The sequence below is a fragment of the Montipora foliosa genome, chromosome 9 (assembly GCF_036669935.1).
Source record: "Montipora foliosa isolate CH-2021 chromosome 9, ASM3666993v2, whole genome shotgun sequence".
NCBI classification, from domain to species: Eukaryota; Metazoa; Cnidaria; class Anthozoa; order Scleractinia; family Acroporidae; genus Montipora; species Montipora foliosa.
Window position 1 is genome coordinate 25,647,211 of NC_090877.1, and position 24,071 is coordinate 25,671,281.

Consider the following 24,071-nt stretch of genomic DNA (forward strand, 5'->3'; position numbering starts at 1 on the left):
AGTAATATTAACAGTTGTAATAATATAGATGAAAAAATTACCTGATTCTGATTGGCTGAGAGCAGTGCAGTTCAAGTGCAACACAGTGCAAAAAGTGTAATACCAGTGCAAATTACACATCAAAATTCTGGATTATAATTGGCTAATAAAAAATAGGATTTGGTCAGAACCAATCAAATCTTTTGTTTTCAAATCAAGCACATTCCCTGATTGCGTGATACGCGTGCGTTTCTTCTGTTTGACCATTTCGAATTTTTTCATGTATAGTATTTAATAACTAATCACATGGTCTTGTGCAGTTTGGAATAAATAAGCACTTGTAAATTTTTCAAAGACTACAAATAATTGCACTTGTCCTATGGGCTTGTGCAATTTTTGTTGCCTATTTTTTCCAAATTGCGCTCAAAATCATGTGATTACCTATACATACACGTATTGCTGATAAATTAACCTGCAGTCAGAACAGGTCAGGTTTAAAGGATCTGCTTTGTGGCGTGTGCAGTCATGTTTGGAACATGACATTTGCGAGTGGCCTGGGTTAAATTGCTTAGAATTCAATATGGCGGGTATGTTTTTCTGTGCGATCAAAGTCCTTCAAATATGTGATTGCTTAGTCATTCTGTGTCGAGGCTACCGGTGCGCGACAAAGAAAATTGCTACCGGTAAATTGAAGGTAACTAACATTAAATATTTTACACATTTTTTCACACCAAAAGTCATTCTTTTATTTGCAATTGTGGAGTGAGTAGCAACATAATCTGGATTTACGAAAAAAGTATTTAAGCTGCAACGAATTCTCAAATTCACCACTTTTTACCAGAAGGCATTACATTTAACCAGATTTCACAACCTAAATAACGAGGCTGTCATGATCCTGCTTTCGATGATAAAGTTTTGCTTTCTCATTTTGCATCGTGCATGACTTTCACTTCCGTTGCTTTCATTCCAGGATGTGAAAGTTCTGTGAATTTATACAGATTTTAAGTTACATTGTTCACAGACAATTCTGACATGGACATCTCAGCTTTGAGCTTTGTATTTCATTGTTTGGTGCAGTAACACCTCCTTCAGGTCAAATTCTAGAAATTATCAGAAGAAAAGCTGTGATGAAATTGGCATTAATCAAACTTGTAGAGTGATTAGAGAAACTATGATGAAACTGTAAAACACATTATTTTCAAATGTGCTGCGATTCATGCAATCCAAAGTGACTTAAGTAAGCTTCCCATTTGCTTCAAGCCATAGCACTGATTATAGTTCTACAGACAGTTGTTGATGAGTATCAGGACAGATTAAGTAAGTTACAATTTCGTTTCTTTCTGCATACAATTTAGACTGATGTAACCTGGAATGGCAGGCAATAAAATCTCACTCCATTCTGGCTGGCATGAAAAAAACAGGCAATTTTAAAAATAACAGCCAAGTACTTGCCCCTTTTGCAGCTGGGTTTCTTAATTATCCCTTTTTTAAGTGTTTATTTCAATGTTATTGTTTACTTTTCCTTTCCAAAGAAGAAAGGAAAGATCTAAAAGTGGACAGTCTGCATTTCAGTTTTGAAAATTTGTTGACACAATCAAAGTAATCAGTTAATTAATCCATCTAAGTTCTGATCCAATCTAGATAATTCAATCCATTTTTGCTCTGAACCAGATCAGGAATTGGTTATATAGTTATTCTGTGTCAGAAGCCAAATCTAAGACTGCAAGATGTAGAAAGCACTGTGTTAGATGCTTGTCTGCATTCAACGTGAAGACTGATAAAAGATGAATGTTTGTACTAATGTTATATATGCTCCAAAAGGGCAGTTAAATGTGGGTCAGACTCACAGAATTCAATGGCAAAACCAATTTTATAATTTATGGCAATTGTTTCACTCTCTGCGAAAGCCCAGTACATTGATTTTGTAAATGAACTTCCATGGAAGAGTGGGGCAGATTCTATACTCGTGGGTTTTTTTTTTTTTTTTTGGAGGGGGGGAGGGGGGGGGGGGGGGGTGGATGAGTAATATGTGGGCAAATGAACTACTGACCTGACGTAGCAGGGAAGTGGTAGACCATGTTATTAAAATATGTATAATTTTGTTTTCTTTCCTGTGACCTGTGAATACAGTTCATTTGAATTTTGGATGCCTCATTTTTAAACTGTCATATTCGTTTTGTCATTATCAAACTAAGAAGTCTTGTTTACACCACAGCATAGTAGTTGTTAAAATAAATAGCAGGCTGGTGGGTTCTCATGACAGCCCTCTCATTTTCCTCAGGTGGAGCTGTTTTGCATCATCTGTTGGAATGGGTGCAAAATGGACATGCTGATAAATATGTCGGTGATATACTTCAACATTCTATTCCTCACGACAGTCCTTCGTATTGGCCTGCGGTAAGTAATGAACATGTCTATGTAGAATAGAATGGAAAAGACTGGATGAGAACAGAATAGAATAGAATAGAAGATGGCTTGGCTAATTATATAATCACCCTTCCTTGCAGTCTTGGGGACTTAATTTATGACGGGTGCAACTTACAATGTCATGCCAAAAGCATAGATAAGACACCTCTGGCAGCCATTACATATATCTTGGGTATAATAATTGCTGGGAGCCAGTAGGCGAGCAGCAACACTAATCTTGACAGTCTCCCTGTGTGCCACATTCCAGGAAAAATCTTGATTTCTTGATTATGTGTCTGTCTGTCTGTGTCTGTCTGGATGATTTTGACATCATTCTCTACCAATCTTCCAGAGAGACGAAAGTGGCTTCCACAGTGGAGGAAGAAACAAATGGGATTTTAGTTGAAATAACAGAAAATTTACATTGAGAGCTTCTTTAGAGCCCAATTTCGATCATGAAATATCCGCGGAAGGTCGATTTCTCTGAAATTTGAAAGGGAGATTGCTAAACAGTGGAGAATATATCTTTGCTACCAATAAAAATCCCTGCTCCAGAATAATGTGACTTGTTTCATGAGTGATGTGATGTTTATCTTTAGTTTTATGAAGAAAATTTTGACAGGGACAATTAAATTACAAAACATTTCTACTTAATTAAAGAACATTAACCATTTATTTGAACATACACACAGAAGATGCAACACTTAGAAGGAAATAATATTTTATGTGAATACTTGGAAAAAAATTCGCAAAAGAGTTCATAATTCAGTTATAAGACATTTTTTAATATGCATTTGAGTCAATAAAAAAGATTGTTGTCTTAAATCATTGAATTGTTTCAGTGTATTAAATACAACTGCCACCGCTTAAAGTTGTGCAAAATTAATATTACTCAGTACTTCCACATCTTCTCACTTCACCTGCAAATGCAACAACTAGTTTTAATGTTTATTTTAAAAAAAACTGTGTCACTTGGAAAAAGAGGTTTTCTTTTTGCAGCAGAGAAAAATGATTTTTAGGGATTTTACTTTGACTTTTCCCTACAGCTGTAGCTTGATCAGTGACTTAGAATACAAAATATATTTTTCCTTTTTAGATCTCATTTTACTTGTTCTATAGTTACTAATAAGTAAAATTTCCTCATGAAGGATTTTTATCACTTGTAGGGGAAAGTAAATTAATATGTAATTCTTCAGACAGAAATTTCAACATAAATTATGATAATTTTATTACTATTGTAATTATTTCAGAATCTTGTTGCAAATACATTGTACAACCTATTTCAAGTATTGTTATAATGTCGTGTTTCTGTAATTTTGTAAAGTGACAAGGTGTGATTTAATGGAGTGTTTATTACTATTGTTGTGGGCAAAATCGGAAACCGTTGCTGCCGCTGTATTGTTACATGCACCTGGAAGAAAGTGATCTGTCTCACATGTGGCAGGTTTTTGGTAGGGTGGGCAAGTCATATGCAGAATTTTAAAACTTGTTCTCTCGTATGGAGATTGGTTTATATTTCTTTTTGTGGCTCTGAAGATCTGCACATGGTCTTAGTTGTTCAAAAGCTGTATGTTAAAGTGCTACTATGACCAAAAAAATTTTTTTTTTCCCTTTTCAAAACTATGTTAACTAAACAGTAACTGATCGAAGTTTTAAGCCTTGATTTCAAAAAGACACCTGATGGGAGTGTTTATCGTAACTGGAGTTTTCCTATTTAATGGTCCGCCACTACTAACTTTAAAATCTTGAGAGAGCTGGATCAAGGAGAAAATGACGTCAAAGACTCAATAGTCTAAGAATGCAACGCATGTGTACGCGGCCGAATTAATATGAAGCATGGAGTTTCGCACTTTCAGACTTTTAAACTCATGTTTTGCATATATATAATAAGCTGCGTTTACACGCTGAAATTTTAAGCTAGTGAGTAAATGACATCACTTTTCCTTGGATCCAAACCTCTGATGCCCATTCGGTCAGTTTGGAATGTGAGTAATGGCGGACCGTAAAAACCAAAACTTACACTCAAGTACATGTAAATAGCCTTTGGATGAAAATCAAACCTTAAAATTTTGCGAGTGTTGAGCAATCACACTTTCAAAATCTGAAAAAAAAAAAAGAAGTGATTTTTTTTTATCATAGTATCACCTTTAGCTTTCTTGACTTTGTACTAACTAAAGATACCTGTGGTATTTTCTTAATCCTGCATATAGGTACATTAACTCACAAGATTATAGTAATATTATGATGTTAATTCTATTAAACATGCCATTTTAATGAATTTTTTTCTGAACACTTAAAAAATGTAAAACATAATCACACTAAATTAAAAAATGGTCTGTTATTTTACCATGATAGATTTACTCGTTGGTCCTTCAAGGTCGCGTGAATCATGTGCGTGAACTTCTTGCTGACCATCCTGACAAACAGACTGGAGAGTATGATGTGAGTTCATTTGTCAACTTATTAAAGACTGCAAGTACTTTAATTGGACTGATTTCTTTAGTATATAACTAACAGTATATTACAGATCATGGCATGCAGCAGCTGTAATTTGGTAAGCTTAAGCCAATCACGGTCCTAGTGCTTGTGTGTTTTTGGTTAGCTGTGCGGAGTTTGTGGTGTGATTGTCCAACAAAAATAGCTTTAAAGGCTAGATCTTAGGCTTGTGACTTACCTTCCATATACATACATACATACATACATACATACATACATACATCTTTATTTACCCTCGGATTTTAGAGTAGCTTGGTGTAGCTAATATCTCCGAGCATTTACCCTCCCAACCATGATACACCACAGAAGACAGACCACAACACCGGGAACTACATGCCCTACATTCCATCTCTGCCCCCCATAGATTTCCCAATTTCATTCTAAGACCTTTTAGATTAAAAAAAAAAATTGGAAGATGTCCATAAAATTGGACAACTTTCACCATTCATTGAGTTCTCCAAAAGAAATTATTATTTATTACGAGTTCAAGGAAGTACTTGACTACCCTTTTTTGTTTTCCACTAATCATTAAAAGTTACCTCAGGCAGTAGGTGCAAGATGTGATTGGTCAGTTTTGCAGGCCTTAATTTACTTTATGTGTAGCCTCCCACACAGACGTCCTTAGGGCTTTGTTGTGCACTCCCCCACGAACATCTTCTGAAACATTCCTCTCCCTTTGCTCGTTTGGATCAGCTGGACATCAGATAAAGATTTTTTGAGAGCCAATCAACATCAAATTATTAAAACCCAACCAGGTGGTGTACTTTTGCTACGTTGTAATATTATGTAAAAAGATTCCAACTCCTTGCTTCAGGCATGGAAGAAACTCCAAAAAAAATTATCAGCAACAACTAAGTACTGTATTTTCTTTGCAGTTTTCCTGTAATTCCTAGTGCAAGTGTTTAAGAGAAGTTCAGTGGATGTGGCAGGCTTAATTTAATGTGCCGTGTGCAAATAGATTTAAGCATGCAACCCTTGGTTGCAGGGCTGGAAATTAACAAAAAAACCCAGTTGCAATTTTGGGACAAGATACTGTCTTCCAAAAGGTGTTAGAAATATCATACTAATCAACCTTGTTTTCTTGTGCCATACTTTCATCTACTTACAATTCCTTGTTTCTTCACACTGGAACATGGGTGGTAATTATTGTAAAATCACTGTTGACAGTAACAGTATGGGCCTTGAACTTGGTTACTAAGTAAATATTATTCGTCTCTATTTAATAACAGGATTTTGAAAGCATGGATGAACTTCTTCGCAAAATGCCTATGTACCAGGTATAATTATGTAAATGATTGAACTTACATGTAAAAACCAAAGTGCTGACCCTTATAAAGTAATGTAATAACGTAATGCATTTTCTGACAGTAGCGTTTGGTTAACTTGAATTTGATCCTGTCCTGTAATGTATAACCTACAGTTGTACATGGGACAGACCTTGCAAGAGTTCACCATGAAGTGGAATCATTGGCAACAGGAATGCAAGCATCGTCTGAGGAATGAAACCTATGCTGGGAATCCCCACTTGAACACATTGTGTCAGGTACATACAAGAACATTTGGTATTTTTTGCAAGCATCTTTGAAGACTGTTGGCTGCTCTTTATCTATCGTAAATGGTGGCCAGGCCTAGTGGTTAGCATCCTGGACTCCTGATCTCAGGGTCGCTGGTTCGAGGCCTAGCACTGTTGTTGTGTTGTTTCCTTGGACAAGAATCTTTACTCCACAATGTCTCTCTCCACCCAGGTTCATAGTGATTTATCCAGTGGATAGTGCTATCCATCATTTGAACAACTGGGGCCTGGGGGGTAACCCTGCGATGGACTAGCATCCCATCCAGGGGGGAGCAACTATACTCTCAGTCACTTCATGCTACGGAATTGGGGATAAGTTCTGTTCGCATGGGCCACTTGGCCTGAAAACGACTAAAACAGCACATAAATCACGTCTAAGCTATTAATAACGTAGCCCTCCTCCTCCCTCCCTTTAATGTTGTGTTTACCAGTTCGTTTTTGCACTCAAACCCACAAACATCAACATTGAAGGAGAAGAGGGGGCTAATTTCCATCTCTGTTACAACATTTTGTGATTGAGACTGTGGGTGCTCCAGGACAAGCTGTCAGTCTCCCAATAATGCATTTTGTGTAATAATACAATGTAAATGGTCTTGCCATTGCACCGTTTGTCATAATTTGGTTCTTGCGAGTACTTCTTTGACTATAAGCCTCTTTATGTTTGATGTTATTGGTGGCTTCTGTACAAGTTCTTAGCAAGCGTTAGGCCAGGTTTATATAGTATTAAGGGTCACTGTTCCATGAGAACTGCTTTGTGATGTTTTTGTCCAAGAAAATTGTCTGGTGTCGATGATATTAGTTTGGCTCCTTGGTGATAATATTATTCTCTTTGCGGTAACACGTAAGTTTGACCTTTTGGCCTTTTACTGGGCTTCATTTCTTGATTGATATTTATTTGTCAGTCATAGAAATGAGTATTGAGTGGCTTGATGTTGGGTCAACAACTTTGTGTTATTTAACACTCATTACAGTTATTTTGTAAGGGTAGGTTAAGTCTGCTTACGAGCCAAGTGGCCCATTAGGCCTGAGCTTATCCGGTTTCTGTAGCGTGAAACGACTTGGAGTATTTCTACTCCCCCCTGGATGGGATGCTGGTCCATCTCTGGTACCCATTTATACACCTGGGGGGATAGAGGCATTGTGAGAGTACAAGTGTCTTGCCCAAGAACACAACACAATGTCCCCGGCCAGGGCCCAAACCCAGACCACTCGCTCGGGAGTCAGGCGCCCTAACCATGAGGCCACTGCGCCTCCCACACTGACACAGTAGCTTGTGCCATGTATAAAAAAAAAATGGCAGGCCGGTCAAGGGCTTGTGCGCGTTTTGTATGTTTCTTTATTAGCTCTACAGGGGGGTAGTTTTGTCGTTTATGCTCTAAGGTGTGTTTCTAGCCTCTGTTTTGCAACCTACTTCTTCAGTATTGTTTTAATCTGGAGTTTTTGTTCAGCTTTTGGACCGGAGTTACTAAAATTTCATTTTTGAAAAAGTTCTAAGCATCTTGGTTTTCTGAGAATAGCAACCACCAAATCCCTTGGGCTTTGAAATATGCAAGAGATGAACTTCTGGCCTCCTCTTTTTTAACAACCTCTGCTTGGTCTCTCTCGCATTAGCAGAAGAGCTGTTATGTCTGCAATAAATTATGGCAGCAGTGCTCGACGTTGCGACCACTGAGGTCGCCAATGCGACTGGATTTTATTGGCTGGCGACTAAATTTTCACACTTAGTCGCCAGCCTGACAGCTAAGATATTATCTTATTATTATTATTATTGTTATTATTATTATTATTATTATTATTATTATTATTATTATTATTGTTATGTGTTAAATTTGTAAACCTTTCCATGAGCTCCCTTGGTGTTTTCTCCAACGAATGCTCTACGTACTTAGAAATGATGAACGACGTTGGCATTGACAAAACAAAACAACACTATATAATCAAAAAAATGATAAATCTAGCCATTACAGCGACATATTTCATCTTCTGTCGTAGAAATAAGACTTTGGATAGCCTAGACTTAATAAAACTTTAATTTTTGTTTTTTTCTTAATTTGATTCATTTGTAAATACAGTATACAAGTATATTACTCAATTTCAAGTAGCCAGTTGTTAATTGCCCATACATAGAGAGATTTGCAACTGTATTCGAAGACAAATAAAATTTGCATTATTATTATTTTTTTATTTTTTATTTTTTATTTTTTAATTTTATTTTATTCATTGAATGAGTGCAATGGATGTCCAATAGCGGACTATAGTTCATGTAGCCTTTGAAAAACAGTGGTGACTTCATTTCAGAAGTGACATCCAAGATTTTTTTAAAAACTCCAAATTTTATTTGGAAAGTGTACATAATAGATTTTGAATACAGAAAAAGCATTTACAACTTTAAAATATATAAACAAGCTATAAAATGCAATGACCGTGGTCCACGTACATGTGTGCATGTAGACCAGTATGCCTTGTGTTTACTCGGTACTATAATTGGTTTCCACCTTACGGGTGTAGCGTAGCACTTTTTCCATTGACAACTGTAATTCTCACCCCGCGTCCACACTAGTGTGTTTTCGAAAACCTCCTTTTATATAACCGTCCACAGTGAAACGATCGAAAACGTAGGTTTTTGAAAACGCTTTTGAAAAAGGAGACTTTTGAAAGTGGAGGTCTATCGTTCTAGTGTGGACGGCGAAAACAGAGGTTGTCGAATACGTGTGAAGTCATAATCTCATGCATGCCTTACACTTTCCGCGTGCCAAGACGTAAAAAAAGCCTGGTAACAAAAATGCATTTTCAGATCTCTGTTTTCAGTCTCCAGTGGACTGCCGAATACCATGTGAAACCGCTAGTGTGGCGTAGATCTTTTAATCCGTCTTCATGGAGCCAGAGATTTTTGAAAACAGAGGTTTTCGAAAACGCATCTGTGTGGATGGGCCCCCAGAAATAATGTGAAAGAAAAGAAATTGTTGTTCATAAAGTATCGTGTTAGTAAAATTTTTAAAAATGTACCACTGTCACAAATGTCGCAAATTATTTAAATTCGTAAACAAACAAATATAAAGCTTAAGGTGATCCCCTTGTTTTGCACTGCGCATCTCACACTGCGGCGCATAACATTGCGACTTCGGAGATGGTGGCGTTTCAGCCCGGCCATCTGAAGAAAGGCAATAAAGGCCGCTTTTGATGTTCAAGAGCTTTTAAGAGTAATCGTGATAACTCTTCTCGGTTAAGGTGTTGTTGTTTTGGAACTCGCCCAAGTCCTTTCGTGGAAAATGATCATTTTGAAGCCGAAATTGCCCCTTTGCCATACATTATCATAGTGTTGCGAAGAAACGAGCACGGTGACGCCCCATTTTTAATGATTTTATTTACTCGTAATAGGCACACGGAAAACATTTTAAGGAGAAAAAAAGTTGGATAGTAGAAGTTGTAGTATTTACATATAAATGATGTGAAACTGCATTTGGAGCCTGACACTGAGTACAAGGTGATGACTGTGGCGGTCTAATTTGCTTACATTTCTTTGCAAGATTGAGCAATTTCAAATCACTTTACTTAAAGATTATAGCCCGAACAAACAAATAAGTTCAAGTTTTCAGTTATACTCAGTAGCTTTTGCTACATCACAACAATTTTCCCGGTTGATCTAGTTTCGAACGCTTCTCGCGTAATTCGATAAAAAACACTTAGAATAAAGGGAATACAGCGCGAAAACAAGCACGGTGACCACAACTTTTTATTGCATTTTTTTACTGTCCTGTGTATGAGTATCAATTGTGCCAAGTTTGAAAAAAATCTGGATAGTACGTCATTTTCAAGGGAATTACCTTAATAGGTGATGTTGCGGCTATGTTTGAGCACCTTTAGTTGAAACTTAGGAAGATACTATTTTTTTCGGTTTATGGTAGCCTCTCTTTTGTTGAAAAGTATACAGCCCGAAGGGCCGGAATTTTTTGCCAACTAAAATACGTGAGCTGGCGACCAATTCTGGACCCTAGGTTTTTTCCTGAAAGTAGAGCACTGAGAAGTTATAGAGAAATTTTGCCATTTCAGCAAACATCAACATCTGGCATGGCCTTTAACACTTCAGTTTCAGTGGCACGCTTTTTTTCCTCACATTTTGTTTATCAGCTAAGATGGATGGACCAGATGGACTGGCTCCTAGCTGATTTTGCTTTTGCTCTTCCTTAGTTGCCATGGAAACTGTAGCTGTGTGCAGCTGCAAGCATCTACATGGGGAGAAAGCTTAGAGTCGGCAAATGAAAGGCCTAATCGATGCCTTAAACTCGACGTGACCACCAAAGTGCTGATCTTGTAAATTGTCACTTGACAAAATAATAACTTAATGTGTCTTCAATGCAGAGATACAGCATACATGTTTAATAATCTTCTTGTACACCAAGCTTGTTTAACATTACTTTATTTTTTCAATTACCCTATACAAGATTTTTCCCGTTGGGGCAGCTTAAGATACTGGTGTAAAGGTAGTGTGAAAAATTTGAGGTGGTCGTTAGCAATGTATTAAGTAAGTAAATAAGTAAGTAAAGCATTTATTTATACATGATAATTAAATTACAGCGGTGCTGATTTGGTCGTGTGTAAAATAAAATTAGAATTAAGAACTAAGAAATAAAAACCTACTAAAATTTACATGAGAAACGAACTATAATATCACAAAGGAAACAATGAGCAATACAAATGAATTAAAAATTTGAAAATTCTGAAATGCATTGATTTAGGAACAGTAGTTATCTCCTATCTTAGCTGGAGCACAGTAGCTGGCAAATTTACATCCCTGAAGGAGAATTTTAGCAGTGGAACCGAGATAAAAATGGCAAAGTTGTGAAGTAAACGTGGAGGAGATGTTTGTAAATCTCATGCCTCAGCAGCCTCATCAATCAGCTTTGATATGTGTAGTGCGGGTATTGCTGACAACCTTTGTTACCAGGAAAATAATTCTACCAGTTAGGCAGGCTTGTGCTTTAATTGATTTCCAATGAGTTGTAGGTCATTGAAATCAATATAGATTTAGGTTCATTGCATTCTTTATAGCAAGCAGCCTATTTTACACTGCTTCCTTTGGTTTGTCTAGATACTTTGTGGTGAAGAAGAAGTATTCGATGAAATGCTGTAAGTTTCCAGATGACACATGCACGCATGAAAAACTAAATGGCAGACTTTACCTAGAGGTTATGTCGTTTTCAGAAAGAACCTAGCAGTGTACTGTAGCTGTGTATTGATCCGATGATTTGTTTTGTGTGGTCATTGATAACAATTGGGTAGACTTTTTTTTTTCATTTAACTCATTTGCAAGACTGATGTTGTGAAAATCTGCATCTCTTTCAGTGAGTATTGTAAAACGTGGTATCACCTACTTGTGGCAAAGCTCCTGTACTGCAATCCAGCAATTAAGTCATTTGATCTGCAGTATCACACACAGGTAAACAAACATATGGTATCATTAACCTTCATACACCAATGTTTCTAAATCCTTTACAAGTATGTCATTGTGCATTTGAAAAAAATTCGACCTTCAAACTCTCTTGCTTGCCCTAGAACCCTGAAAAACTTGTTGTCATAGTCCAACTGGGACTCCAATCTCAAGGCTCATTTTGCCGTTAAGAAATGCAGCTTTGTAATGATATCACACAGCAAATTAATTTTTTAACTGCTTCTGTAAAAGCCCACCAGGTGTAGTGTATGTTAGTTTTCTCAGCGCTTTTTTGCTTTAATCTTATTAGTCCTGCATTGACAAGTTTGGAGGGAATGCTAATTTGCGCAACTTTGACAGAATACTGATGTCTGCCTTTGAATTTGATGTACATGCTGTCATCAAGGAGAGCAGGTAATGGCACATTCAGTTCCAAATTAAAGGGCCATAGACAAAACCCATCCCAAGGGAATTTAAATGTGTGTTTCATGTTTTATGATTTTTAAAAATTTCATTCAATTTTCACGCAAAGAACAGCAGTTGCGAGATCAAAATAAGGTGACAAACCACTGGTCACAAAGGATCAAACTTAAGACTGAGGGGGGATATTTTTATCCCATTTCACAAAGTTTTGGCTTACAGCATTGGACTTGTCATTCCATCATTTTAGTGCTGTTGATTTGTTGCAAAAGAACGAAGATTTGGCAAAAAAGCACAAGCCTCACTGAGGATGTTTTTGTGCGCAACATTCACCATTATAATATTGATTTTTTTCCTTGAATCTACCGTTCAGGTTAGTTCACCAGTAATTATGTTTTACAACAATGATTTCCCATTGAATATTATTATTACCCCCAGCTCGCTTGATTGCTTTAGTAATGGAGGAGCAAGGATGGCACTAATCACCTCCAAGCAATTCGCGAGCGGAATTTGCGCCTGAAAATGTTGTAATCTTTGCAGAAATAAATGAATTAAAATCACCTTTTTGGGCCATATTATCTCACTGTTTAACAATTATCCTGCTAAATCGCGCGGAATATCGCCTGATACTTAGCCCGACGAGGCCATAGGCTGAGTTGGCTAAAATCAGGCGATATTTCGCAAGATTGAGCAGGATAATTGTTTTATTATTCAACACATTGATGACAAAGCACAATTTTGTATGTTTATTGGGAAAAAAAGCTGAAAAAACTACCATTTTTCTCCACGACACGCAAAATTACGTATATTGCAGGATATACGTTGAGTACGCACGGCGAATGTTGAGCGCACTAAGACCATATTTAGTATATATGTAATTATTAAATTTTCAACCTCGGATAATGCATTTCCCGTGCTCTGATTGGTTCACTCAATCTCAGTTATCAACTCATATACCTTAGTTTGACCTTATATGGTAAATGATTGTGCATAGCGTTGCGAAACTAAAATTCTTTTTGCCAGAAAGCGAAATTTCTCTCGGTCTAAAGCAAAAAATAAAGTTGTTGTGGAAAGTTTGGATCAATTCTGAAGCTTAGAAGTCGCGAAAAGGTAAGAAACGTACAGTCTTGTGATGAGCCTGCGTCTGTCTGACCACAAGTTATTACACAACATGGAATTTTCATCAAGTTTTTTCGATTTCACTAGGATGCAACAATTATCAAATCTTGGGCCCCAAATCCTACACATGTTGCTCAGAGGTGAATAGCAAAGGATATTTGGAGTTTGAGTAGCCAATCAGAGTGTGCCTTCCAATCTTTGAATAGCCAATCAGAGCGTGCCTTCCATGCTATCCACTGTTTTAGTATATACTAATAATATTAGTATTATTGCAAGGTCAATGACTGGAAATTCAGCTTAAATGTTCAAAACTATGAATCTAGTCTAGTGTGATCTGGAGGCTTTGAAATGGCATTCTTGACTAATTAATTATTGATACTTTGGGAAGTATTGTTTTTTTTTTCTGTCTTGGCCTTTTCAGAATTTGATCCAGTTATCCCTGTTGTCTTAACTTGTAAAAAGATGAATTTGAGATCTGACACTTCATTTTGTAATTTTCAGTGATGCCCTTGGTAACTGGTGGTTTGTAGCCCATTTAACTGACTTGCTTCATCACTGCGGCCAACTAGATACGCACCATATCAGGTAGGGAAGAATTTGCCTTGTAAGTCTACCATAAAAAATTTCCAACATAATTTTGCACTTTCAAAAGGTGCAACCAGTGCAGCGTAATTAATGCCACATCTTTTTTGGAAAATGACAGCAGCCAGAAATGAGGCATTTTGTCTTTTAGATTTATAGTTATTTGCCTTCACTCAAATACAGGGGATTGGCGTGAGCATTTGGTAAAACCCTTGTCTCAGACTGAGAAGAGGACCCTCATATGTAGGGAACTGCTGTCCTTCGCTCCAGCTTAAGCTCCCTTGCATGCAAAATAAAGGGAAATCCATTTTGTGAATGGATTGAGAAGAGGAGCCTCGTATGTAGGGAACTGCTGTCCTTCGCTCCAGCTTAAGCTCCCTTGCATGCAAAATAAAGGGAAATCCATTTTGTGAATGGATCACCAGTTAGAAAAGCCAAGTCAAGTATTCATTTTAGGAGCTGGTACAAACTCTGAAGGGAAGGAAGCCCGAGAGGAAGGAAGCCTGAGATCACCTGAAGGTCCAGCACATCTTCCGAAAGGCTGTGCCGATAACTGTATTTTTTTTGTCTGCAATTTGTCAAGTATTGTATTGTTACTGACTTTATGTAGAGTGTTACTTTTTTGCTGTGATTTCATTTGTGTTCATTTTAGTCATAGTATTAGCTTGAGAGAATTCCTTATACTGGAATATGCTGCTAGTCTCATGTCAAATCACAGGTGAGACTTTTTTTAGATTGTAAATGTGCTTTTAGAATTTCTAGAACAGGACTTCACTTTTTACAATATCATTCGGTTGCCATAAAATAACGCCTTGTTGATTCAATCTATTGATGCTCTATCAAACGATACAGTCAGGTTTGACCAAAAAATAAACGCTAACTAACAGGTGCCCACTCCAGTATTCTAGGATTTTGTATTCTATTTGTTTGAATGGTCCTAAGAATCGTTTATGGACAGAGGCTTATATTTGGAGTGTGAGAAACGTTTTTATGATTCTTTGTTGTGGTTGACCAATTGTCGTAGGCAACTAAAAAAGTTACCTTTTTCCCCTTGATCTGTAGTCTTTGGCGTGTGGCTGTGGACTATCTTCTACAGTGTCCGGTGTACGGAAGGTGGGTTTATCAAAATTGTGTACACATGTGAGTTAATGATTTAAGTAAAGATAATTTTTAGGGCATATTTACCATTAAGAGATTTGTAAGACTGTAACTAAGGAGACAACAAATTTTTGGTATTGGTTATAGTATGCATGTTTTAAAGTGCCCATAACCCCTAAATGTTTTTTTCGCTAAAATGAATCTTTGCACCTGTTCGAAACGCATTGCGGCCATTTTTTCCTTTTTCTAACAAATCCTGCCATTTTATAGGCTTCGAAAATCCAAGCATCTTTTTTTCACGACCGAGTCAGAAGGGAAGTGGGTCTATTGCTGTTTTGACGTTTCGAAGCCTATAAAATGGCAGGATTTGTTAGAAAAAAGAAAAAATGCTGCAATGCGTTTCGAACAGGTGCAAAGATTCATTTTAGCGAAAAAAACATTTTGGGATTATGGGCACTTTAAAACATGTCTTACAAATCTCTTACCGGTAAATATGCCCTAAAAATTATGGTATCTCTTTCCAAATTCTCGAACTTTTGCTCCATATCCATTCATTTCTGTTAATGAAAAGATTTTAAGGTGATGTTTTTCGACAAGACTGTCATGCAAATGAGCAGCAAAATTTTAAATCATTCCGTGAATATTTCATTGCTATAACTGGTAAGGAAAAACAACACCTAGAGAAAATTTTAAAGATATATTCACTGTCGAAATCAGCAAGCTAGACAATAGCACTTGACAATATAATTAGGGTGATATCTTCTGTAAAACCGGAGCTATTTTCATTGCATTTATTGTGAGACTGACTTTCTTTTTTCGTGATTTAAAAGGCTCAACGATGACCTCTCCCCCTTCCCCACCCAAGACAATGATGTTTATAAAGAAGCGGAAATAACCGAGCTATCCCTCAAAAGTGTTTGTGAGGGAGGGGTTCAAAACTACTAGGAAGATTTTTAATTGAAGTAAATTGTTTAGACATTGAGAAAAAAGTATAAAGTCTCTCAACAATTTTGTTCAGGACGTATAGAAAGGTGTCTGTGAGACAAGATACAAACTTGGATTTTCTTTTGAAGACTAATTGGCACACATCTGTTTCAGAGCACATCTTGTGGAGTATATTGAACACCTTCCCCTTGAAACTGATAAAAAAGCCATGAAAGTGCTCAGACTTTGCGAGGATTTGGACATGTTAGCACAAGGTAGGAATGCGTTTTGTTGATGTTGATGTGGAACGCAGTGTTAAAAAAACTGGCGTGAGAAATAACACCTGACAGTGTCCTGAAATGGGATTGAAGAGTAGCATTTAGCAACCAATATCCTCAAGCATTTCCCTACTCAGTCAATAAAACCAAAAGGCCAAACCACTGCTAACAGTGATTGGTTTGATAGCGCTCCATAGGGTTATGAGCATTTTCCTGAGTGTTATTAGGCATGGCGTGCGGTAGATAATCGTTCATTTGCAGATTTCATTTTCTTCTCGGTCATTTAAAGACCCTTACGCGTGCCAGCATTCGACCCCAATTGATCCGTATTAAATCCAAACGGTCATCAGTTGACTTAACTTAGTCTTAACTCTTCCCTCTGTACTTGTGGATTCTATGGCTCTTAACTGACTCGTGTTTGTAATGTTGCAGCTCAGTCTATTTGCAAAACTATGAGCATGAAGGCAATGAAGTCTGGGAGATTAGGAGCTGCCTTGGCTTGGTGTCTCAGATCGAAGGTGAGGGAGGGATGGACTTCCTAGACGAATGTTACGAATTTCGACTGAAATGTTCTGATATCTTTTGTTCTTTCCAGGATTCCACTTTTGCTGCTTTTATTTCTGAAAGGTTTGTGTAGGAAGTCTTGTAAATGAGTGAGATAGGACGCAATGGAGGTAGTTAGCATCTGAAAAGATTTAGTAATTTGATTCTCATTCCATTGCATTCATGAGTACACAAACATAACCTGTTCTGTCCACAGGCAACCTATACATTGTGTGTTTTTCACCGTATTTGTCAATTAAAAGAGCATAGATCAAAGTTCATACATGCAAGGCCGTTTAGTTTTAGCTTCATATTTACGATATAGAAAACTATGCCACCCTCGAATCCAGTGTGTCTTTGGTAGTTCTGGCGGGTTTAAATGGTATTTTGGGGGCCAGCGAGCAGAACAGAGGTAACCATGGAACCATGCATGATAAGGTTAACTCTGTTCTGCTCGCTGGCCCCCAAAACCCATCGATCATTTGTCAGCATATACTTAACAGTTTCCTGAAAATCATAACTAGGCGCCAGACGGATGGAGTGACTACGGGATGCGAACGTTGGAGCTTAGCAACCGCGTACAGTGGACGCGAGTTCACCTTATCATCCATCGTTGAGCTGATCGAAACTTTGAGCGAATCCATCGATTTTGTGACAGCTCCTTTACCAATTGACCAGCCTTTACCTTAATGTAGTCAATCAGTGCAAGCGAAGGGTCACCTCGCAGCTCTTACAAGGTCTCACCTGATTGGAGACCACCCTTGAGGTTTAACAAAAGAACAAATAACAGAAACAATGGACCCTAGGCCTAAAACAAAAGGGCCATTGTTTCTGTTATTTGTTCTTTTGTTAAACCTCAAGGGTGGTCTCCAATCAGGTGAGACCTTGTAGGAGCTGCGAGGCTACCGCAAGCGAAAATGAAACTCGACCAAATATCATTTAAACCCGCCAGAATACCAAAGACACACTGGACTCCAGGTAGGCAGGCTACATTTTTTAAACATATTTTTCTAGATCGTAAATTCGAAGCTAAAATTGAACGGCCTTGTATGAACTTTCATTGTCGCTCTTTTATTTGATAAATGTGGTGAAAAACACACATTACGTCTGGGTTAAGTGTGGTCTGTCGACGTGTCTTGTGTTTTAGCTTTAACTGATTTCTCTTTTTCACTGGCAGAGTTCACATTAAGTATGAACTGAAGCATTCGTTTTGATATTGGAAAGCTCTCTTTTTTTGTAGCCAAAGATACAACGAAGTGTCTTTAACGTAGTTACATGTTTCAAGGAGGATTCGTCGTTTTGCAGTTAATTAAATAAAGCCTGGTTCCGGTGTATTCCGGCTTTATATTTCTTTGGAAATTTGACTGCAAATCGAGTGTTATCGTCCTTATTGTACCAGCGTCAAATTTGCGAGAAATTTCATCCTCCTTATTGAAATCCAATGAATTGTGGGACAGACGTTGAAAGGACATTGAGCAAAAGTTTGAAAACTCGATGTATATGTAAATTGTTCCACAATGAAGCGAACTTTTGAGCCGAACCCTGACAATTTGATTGCACGAAACTGGAAGCAACGCTCGGTGTAAGCATGCGTGCGACCTGTATAGGTAAAGTTAAGGTGGCTCATTCGAGTGCACGCGCGAGTAAAGCTACAGGCCAACACAAACGGATTTAAGTGACCATTAAACCGTGTTTGTACAATCAGTATCTTCGTTGTTTTCGTGAATAGATGTCTGTTTATATCTCATATGTATTGAGAATTAGAAGAAAGGTGAGCGAAATTAGCGGTATTTGTTTATTTCTGGTGACCCTCTTTGAATCGTGAGCTGACGCGAGCGGCTTTTAGAATTGCGTGTGTGGCTTACGCGCGCGCGCTCAGCTGAAAACCCTTTCGAGCCTCCTTAAAGGTTTTTAGCTGTGTCAAACACTTTAAACAATACTCTCCCTGTTGTGGCGATAAACCCTTACAATCTCACCTTCACTAAAACATGTTACTTACTTTGAACAAAACAGTTGAATTGACGTAAATGTTGCTCCTAATAAACCGTTTTTTTCCTCAGGTTTTTGGCAGAATACTGCGAGAGCGGTGGATTTTCAAACCTTGATTTGATTGACCATTTAGGATCCGCAATGCTCCTCAGTGATCGCCTGACTTTTCTCGGTAAGAAAGGAGATTACTGTCCATTTCTGCGCTCTCTGCATGCGGTCTCTTTTTCCATGCGAAACCGTGTTATAAGAATAAGTTTTTATTCGGCACTTATAGGCAAAACTTATTGCCATGAAAAACGTTTTGGACTCCGATTCTCTTTATAAAGCAGGAGACTGAAGTAGCCTGTTCGACGTCGGTCCAGATGCACGCGGATTTTAATAGGCGTCACGAAGTGTCCCCTTGCTCTTGTCCTCAACTCTAACATCACTCGTGTTTAGGAATGCAAACAATCTGCGTCATGAAGTTACCTCTAAACTCTGCTTCTCAAGAAAGTATGAACAACTTCACTGACCCTAACCTGAATAGAACCCTTACCCTAACACTTACTTATTGTTGAAAATAGGCCAGGTTGCAAATGCTTAGACTAAACGTGTTAGATATCAAAATTGGGCGTGCACGTGACCTATTTACCTGCATCTCTGATCCTCCTGCTCCACGGCCCTTGAAGCCTCCGCGGTCTAATGAAAAACTTCGCATATTTACTCTGCCGTTTCTAGTTGTAAGTTACTAAATTTCGACCTCGGATATTGCTTTCTGATTGGTTCACTCAATCTCGGTTATCGGCTCATGTACCGTTTAACCTAATATGGAAACTGATTGTGTCAAGTGTTGCCGCGCGAAGCTGAAATTTAATAAAAGGAAAAGAAACGAACTTTAAGTGTCTAATCTTCTAGTGTAGGAGCACTAATTGGGGACATTGTAAATTGAAATTAACAAATCAACGCAAATCAAATTTTTTTGAGGAGAGGTGAAAACTGGAGTAGTGTACCCGGAGAAAAACCTCTTGGTGCAGAGTAGAGAACCAACAAACTCAACCCACATATGACGGCGAGTCTGGGAATCGGACCCGAGCCACATTGGTGGGAGGAGAGTGCTCCCACCACTGCGCCATCCCTGCATGAAAATTTAAATGAAACAATTATTCCATTCGTGCTTGCTGGATATGAGACTGGTTTTAGCCAACTCCTATCCTACGCGCGCTCGTGGAATGATATAGTGTTAATTGCATGTAAAGGCAAATGTAGGTCACGTGTTGTTGACCGTTTTGTCATTCATTTTCTGCAACAGGGAAATACCGCGAGTTTCATATGCTGTACGAAGAGGGCAAATTCCATGAAGCTGCACACCTGCTGATTTCACTGCTAACATCAAAGCTTGCTCCGCAAAGGTAAAACTAATCAATATCTCTTCGCCAGCTACTGCCCTTTTGGGGCCTGTCAGTTTACAAGGGTATAGTGAAGTAACCTTAAGCCCATTTTCTGTCTACAGGGCCTATGCCTTATGTCACTCACTTATGGGCTTCAAGGTTCTCATGCCATTTCATATTAGTCGCGTAGGATTAATTTTCTGTTGGTTTCCGGGCAACATAATGGAAAGGTCTCGCGGGAAACTCAGTATACTTCTATTTTGAGGATTCTAAAGCATTACGTTCCACCTAAGAGGCTTGGCGTTAAGGTGATTCCCTTGTTTTGGACCGGGCATCTCATACTGCGCATAACATTGCGATTTCGAGGAGATGGCGGCGTTTCACGCGCCGGCCATCTGAAGAGAGCCAACAAAGGCCGCTTTTGCTGTTCAAGAGCTTTTAAGTGCAATCATGATAAGTCGTCTTTTTTCCCTTTAGAACTCGCCTCAGTCCTTTCGCGGAAAATGAAAACCACCAACCGAGCCAAACTCCTGCCATGAGTTGTTCATTTATCAAAGATGTTTCAAAGTAAAAGAGAAGTTAATTACTTCGATTTCGTTACGTTATTCGAAAAGAATGTCAGGAAAGCGAAAACACCGCTTGAAAAGATTTTTTTTTTTCGTCTCGTACATTTTTTGTCCGAAGAAACGCACGCTCAATTTTGATATCCAACTCAAAGTGTCCCTTTAAGTCTAAGAAATTGCCACCTATTTCCAATAGTGTTACAGTTTGTGGAGAAAATGTTATTTGTACGTGGAGGTATTTAAATCTTTTAGCTTTTGGTCGTGAATGGAAAGCAACCATCACTGAAAACGATTGGAAACTTCGCCTACAATTGAACTATTAAATTCTAAATTTTAAGAAGTGTTTCAATCTCATGACGTGGAGGAACATTTCTCACCTTGTTTTCTCAAATTATCTGACATTATGTTCGTTCGGTAGCGATTACATGTGACAAGATAGTGTTACGAACTTGAAATCTTCAAGATAATGTGCTTTTGACAAAACATATTGGTCACACTTAGCGTAGCGAGCATTTCTCGCCAAGTACAAATCTTAAAAACAATTACTTCCTGACATATTTTTTAGACAACGGTGTGAGAAATGTTGAAATACTGAGAAAAACTGGTTTTATGATAAGTGGTACATAATATCACAGTTTAGGGACTTGTTCAAATGAATTTTTGATGACTAAACCCATTAGAAATCGAGGAATCACTGGTGAGTGAATATGCAGTTAGCCCGGCCCCCCCGCCCGGGGCAGTTAGCATTACTCCCTCAACTTTTCCTTGCGTGCGTTTGTGATAATAGGTTGATTTAGCAACAGAACGGGAACGTCAGTGGCGACGTCGCGCGCAGCAAAACTACCAATGAGAATTTAGAATAGAGAAGAAAAGAGTGGAGTCTATTCTATTCTGAATTCTCATTGGTGTTTGTTCTGCGCGCGCCGTCGCCACTGACGTTCCCGTTCTGTTGCTAAATCAGGCTATATTATGTTGCAAAGCAGCGCCCACGAGGTTACTAGTGTTGTTTTTCCTCCTTTTTTTATGGGATTCCAAGAGCAGAAAAATTGCCAACGTACGTTCATCATTGCAGTATTTGTGGTGTCAGTTGAACCACCTTTTGACTTTTAATTTAAATATAAAAAATACGGTCTTACTACCGGCCTACTCTCTGTAATTCACTTGCCGTGGACGTTTTTTGTCATGTTTCAGTTCAATTCGACAGCAGATTATCATGGTAAACTTTCCAGTGACTTGCACGACTCGAGGAAATAGAACAAAAAAATGCAAAGCAGCGTTATTTCTTTGATTCTTGTGAGGTCAGTTCGAGAGGCAGTAAGCCGGGACAGGTCGCAGTTTAACTTTGCAAGGAAAGCACAAAAAAGTATCAGTATCTCTCACAGCGGTTTGCTACTTTAGTCTTTAAGGAGGGATTTAAACTGGGTGACCAGGATGCATTTTTCTGGTAACCAAAATCAAAAATCAGGGAATTAATATTTTCTCCATATGTAGGATACCGGTAGGACCCTCTTTTGTCTAATCCTGCTTGCTGAGTCGGATTTATCTTCTTCCCTCGAAAAAAAATAATAATCGCCTTTGGGCGAGACGTGGTGTTATTGATCAATGTTTACTTTTCGATATTTTTAAAAAATTCCGATTTCTCTCCAGGGAGTAAACGTGATCCTAAAGCTGACATAATGAGATTAGGGGGCGAAAGCCTTTTCATTCGGGCTCGTCGTTACGGAAGACTCGCGTTATTCGCCCGAAACTCTTCAGGGCCACTCTGTTTAGAAGAATGTGTGACGGTGCTTTTATGGCGCCTTCTCGGAGATGGAAGATGAGCTTTCCGTTCTTCTTCCTCCCGCTTTTGTCTTTTAGGGAGGAATGGTCGATAAAGTGTTCACTATCAAATGTTTCTTTTTTAAACTGAGCATAAGCTTTTTGCAATATAAGCGGATCGCAGTTTATATTTTTTCGGGAATGAACCTCCGGCTTAGTCCTTATTCCAGAAGAAGAAATTGTCATAGCCCTTATTCTATTCAGTGGATACTGATTCATTCCATAGCGCTATCCACCATTCGAATAACATGGGCTTTATCTAGCCAACATGAGCCGTACCCTCCCCCCGATAGAAAAGCTCCCGTTTTTCTTTTGGAGGGAAGTTACGGCTACACGTAGGCTAGGCTTCATCTTTTGCTGAGGGCATCCTCTCTATGGCTGAATAAGCGGACGTTACTCGCCCCTACATTAAAGGGGCACCCAACGAGAATATAGTTCAAAGCCACTTAGACATAACATTGTTAAACGTATTTTAGTATTTAAACGGTAGATATAGACATATTTTTATCGCCTAAAAATGTTTCATCTGTTCGGATTTCCTAGCTGAAAGTCTAGTGATCCGAAAATTATAGGGATCAAAACTTATCTTTTCGAAAATTTCAGTCAGAAAAAGGCTCCCGAAAATGGTAGGCGACCTTTTTAGGGTAAAAATCTGTTTAAAATGGGCAATTATACCATGTTTTAGATGTTCGAAAATACTAAGACAGGCAGGGAAGCAAGAAATTTTACAACAAATGTTCCGAAAATTCTAGATCTCAAATCGTCTTCCGAACAGATATTTTCCGAAAATTGACGTTGGGTGCCCCAGTGATACATCTTTTCCTCTCTCCGCTGCTTAGTCCGAACTTGATTATACATCGTGTGAATTGAAGTAATATAGAATAATATGAGTTTGAGCGATGAAATCGAGTTGCCTTGCTTACATTTTCCTTAAAATGATGTCAAGAAAATGTTCGATGTACTATGTCGCACTGTTCAGTCTTCATCATCACAGAAGTAATTTTATTTTGACGATGTCTTGGACTTAGCAAATGCGGCAGTGCGCTCCTGGTCGTTTTTATTTTATCACATTATTTTGCTAAGCAAGCTGCGGTGAAATGCTTAATTTTAGATACATGGAAAGATCTTAAGTGAAAAGGAATGATTATGTTGTTCTTCTTGCGAAGGCGAAATTGACGGCATTATGACATGATTTTCGTGTACTTAGGCTCTTCTTTTCAGAAAAGAGGAAACCGCCCTGCAAATGCCGCCGAGGCAAATACAGGCGTTTAAAAATACCAAAAGATCATATTTTTAATGTCACACGTGGCAGAGGAAATATACGCGGTCTACGATAACGAAGTAATACAGACGTTTTCAATCCACTTTATCGGTTTATGAATTTAACAGTCTGCCGCCAACTGTCGCTGCAGACATGACTGGGGGTGTGAAAAGGCAAGCCTACGCTTACATTCAGTTGTTGACCTCTTGGAAATAATTCTACAAGTT

At 38.3% G+C, this 24,071-nt stretch overlaps 1 protein-coding gene across 1 annotated transcript in view; it reads left to right on the forward strand.

Annotated features, from left to right (window-relative positions):
• The window catches only part of LOC137970262 (nuclear pore complex protein Nup85-like), a 62,257-nt gene that overhangs the window by 23,861 nt on the left and 14,325 nt on the right, over nucleotides 1-24,071 (forward strand). The window contains exons 8-22 of the mRNA XM_068816781.1: nucleotides 2,261-2,376; nucleotides 4,741-4,827; nucleotides 6,111-6,158; nucleotides 6,302-6,424; nucleotides 11,544-11,581; nucleotides 11,798-11,891; nucleotides 12,193-12,296; nucleotides 13,923-14,006; nucleotides 14,656-14,721; nucleotides 15,066-15,116; nucleotides 16,200-16,300; nucleotides 16,736-16,821; nucleotides 16,899-16,930; nucleotides 18,907-19,007; nucleotides 20,124-20,223. Of these exons, the coding sequence (XP_068672882.1) occupies nucleotides 2,261-2,376; nucleotides 4,741-4,827; nucleotides 6,111-6,158; nucleotides 6,302-6,424; nucleotides 11,544-11,581; nucleotides 11,798-11,891; nucleotides 12,193-12,296; nucleotides 13,923-14,006; nucleotides 14,656-14,721; nucleotides 15,066-15,116; nucleotides 16,200-16,300; nucleotides 16,736-16,821; nucleotides 16,899-16,930; nucleotides 18,907-19,007; nucleotides 20,124-20,223 (1,231 nt within the window). The remainder of the gene's footprint in view (nucleotides 1-2,260; nucleotides 2,377-4,740; nucleotides 4,828-6,110; nucleotides 6,159-6,301; nucleotides 6,425-11,543; nucleotides 11,582-11,797; nucleotides 11,892-12,192; nucleotides 12,297-13,922; nucleotides 14,007-14,655; nucleotides 14,722-15,065; nucleotides 15,117-16,199; nucleotides 16,301-16,735; nucleotides 16,822-16,898; nucleotides 16,931-18,906; nucleotides 19,008-20,123; nucleotides 20,224-24,071) is intronic.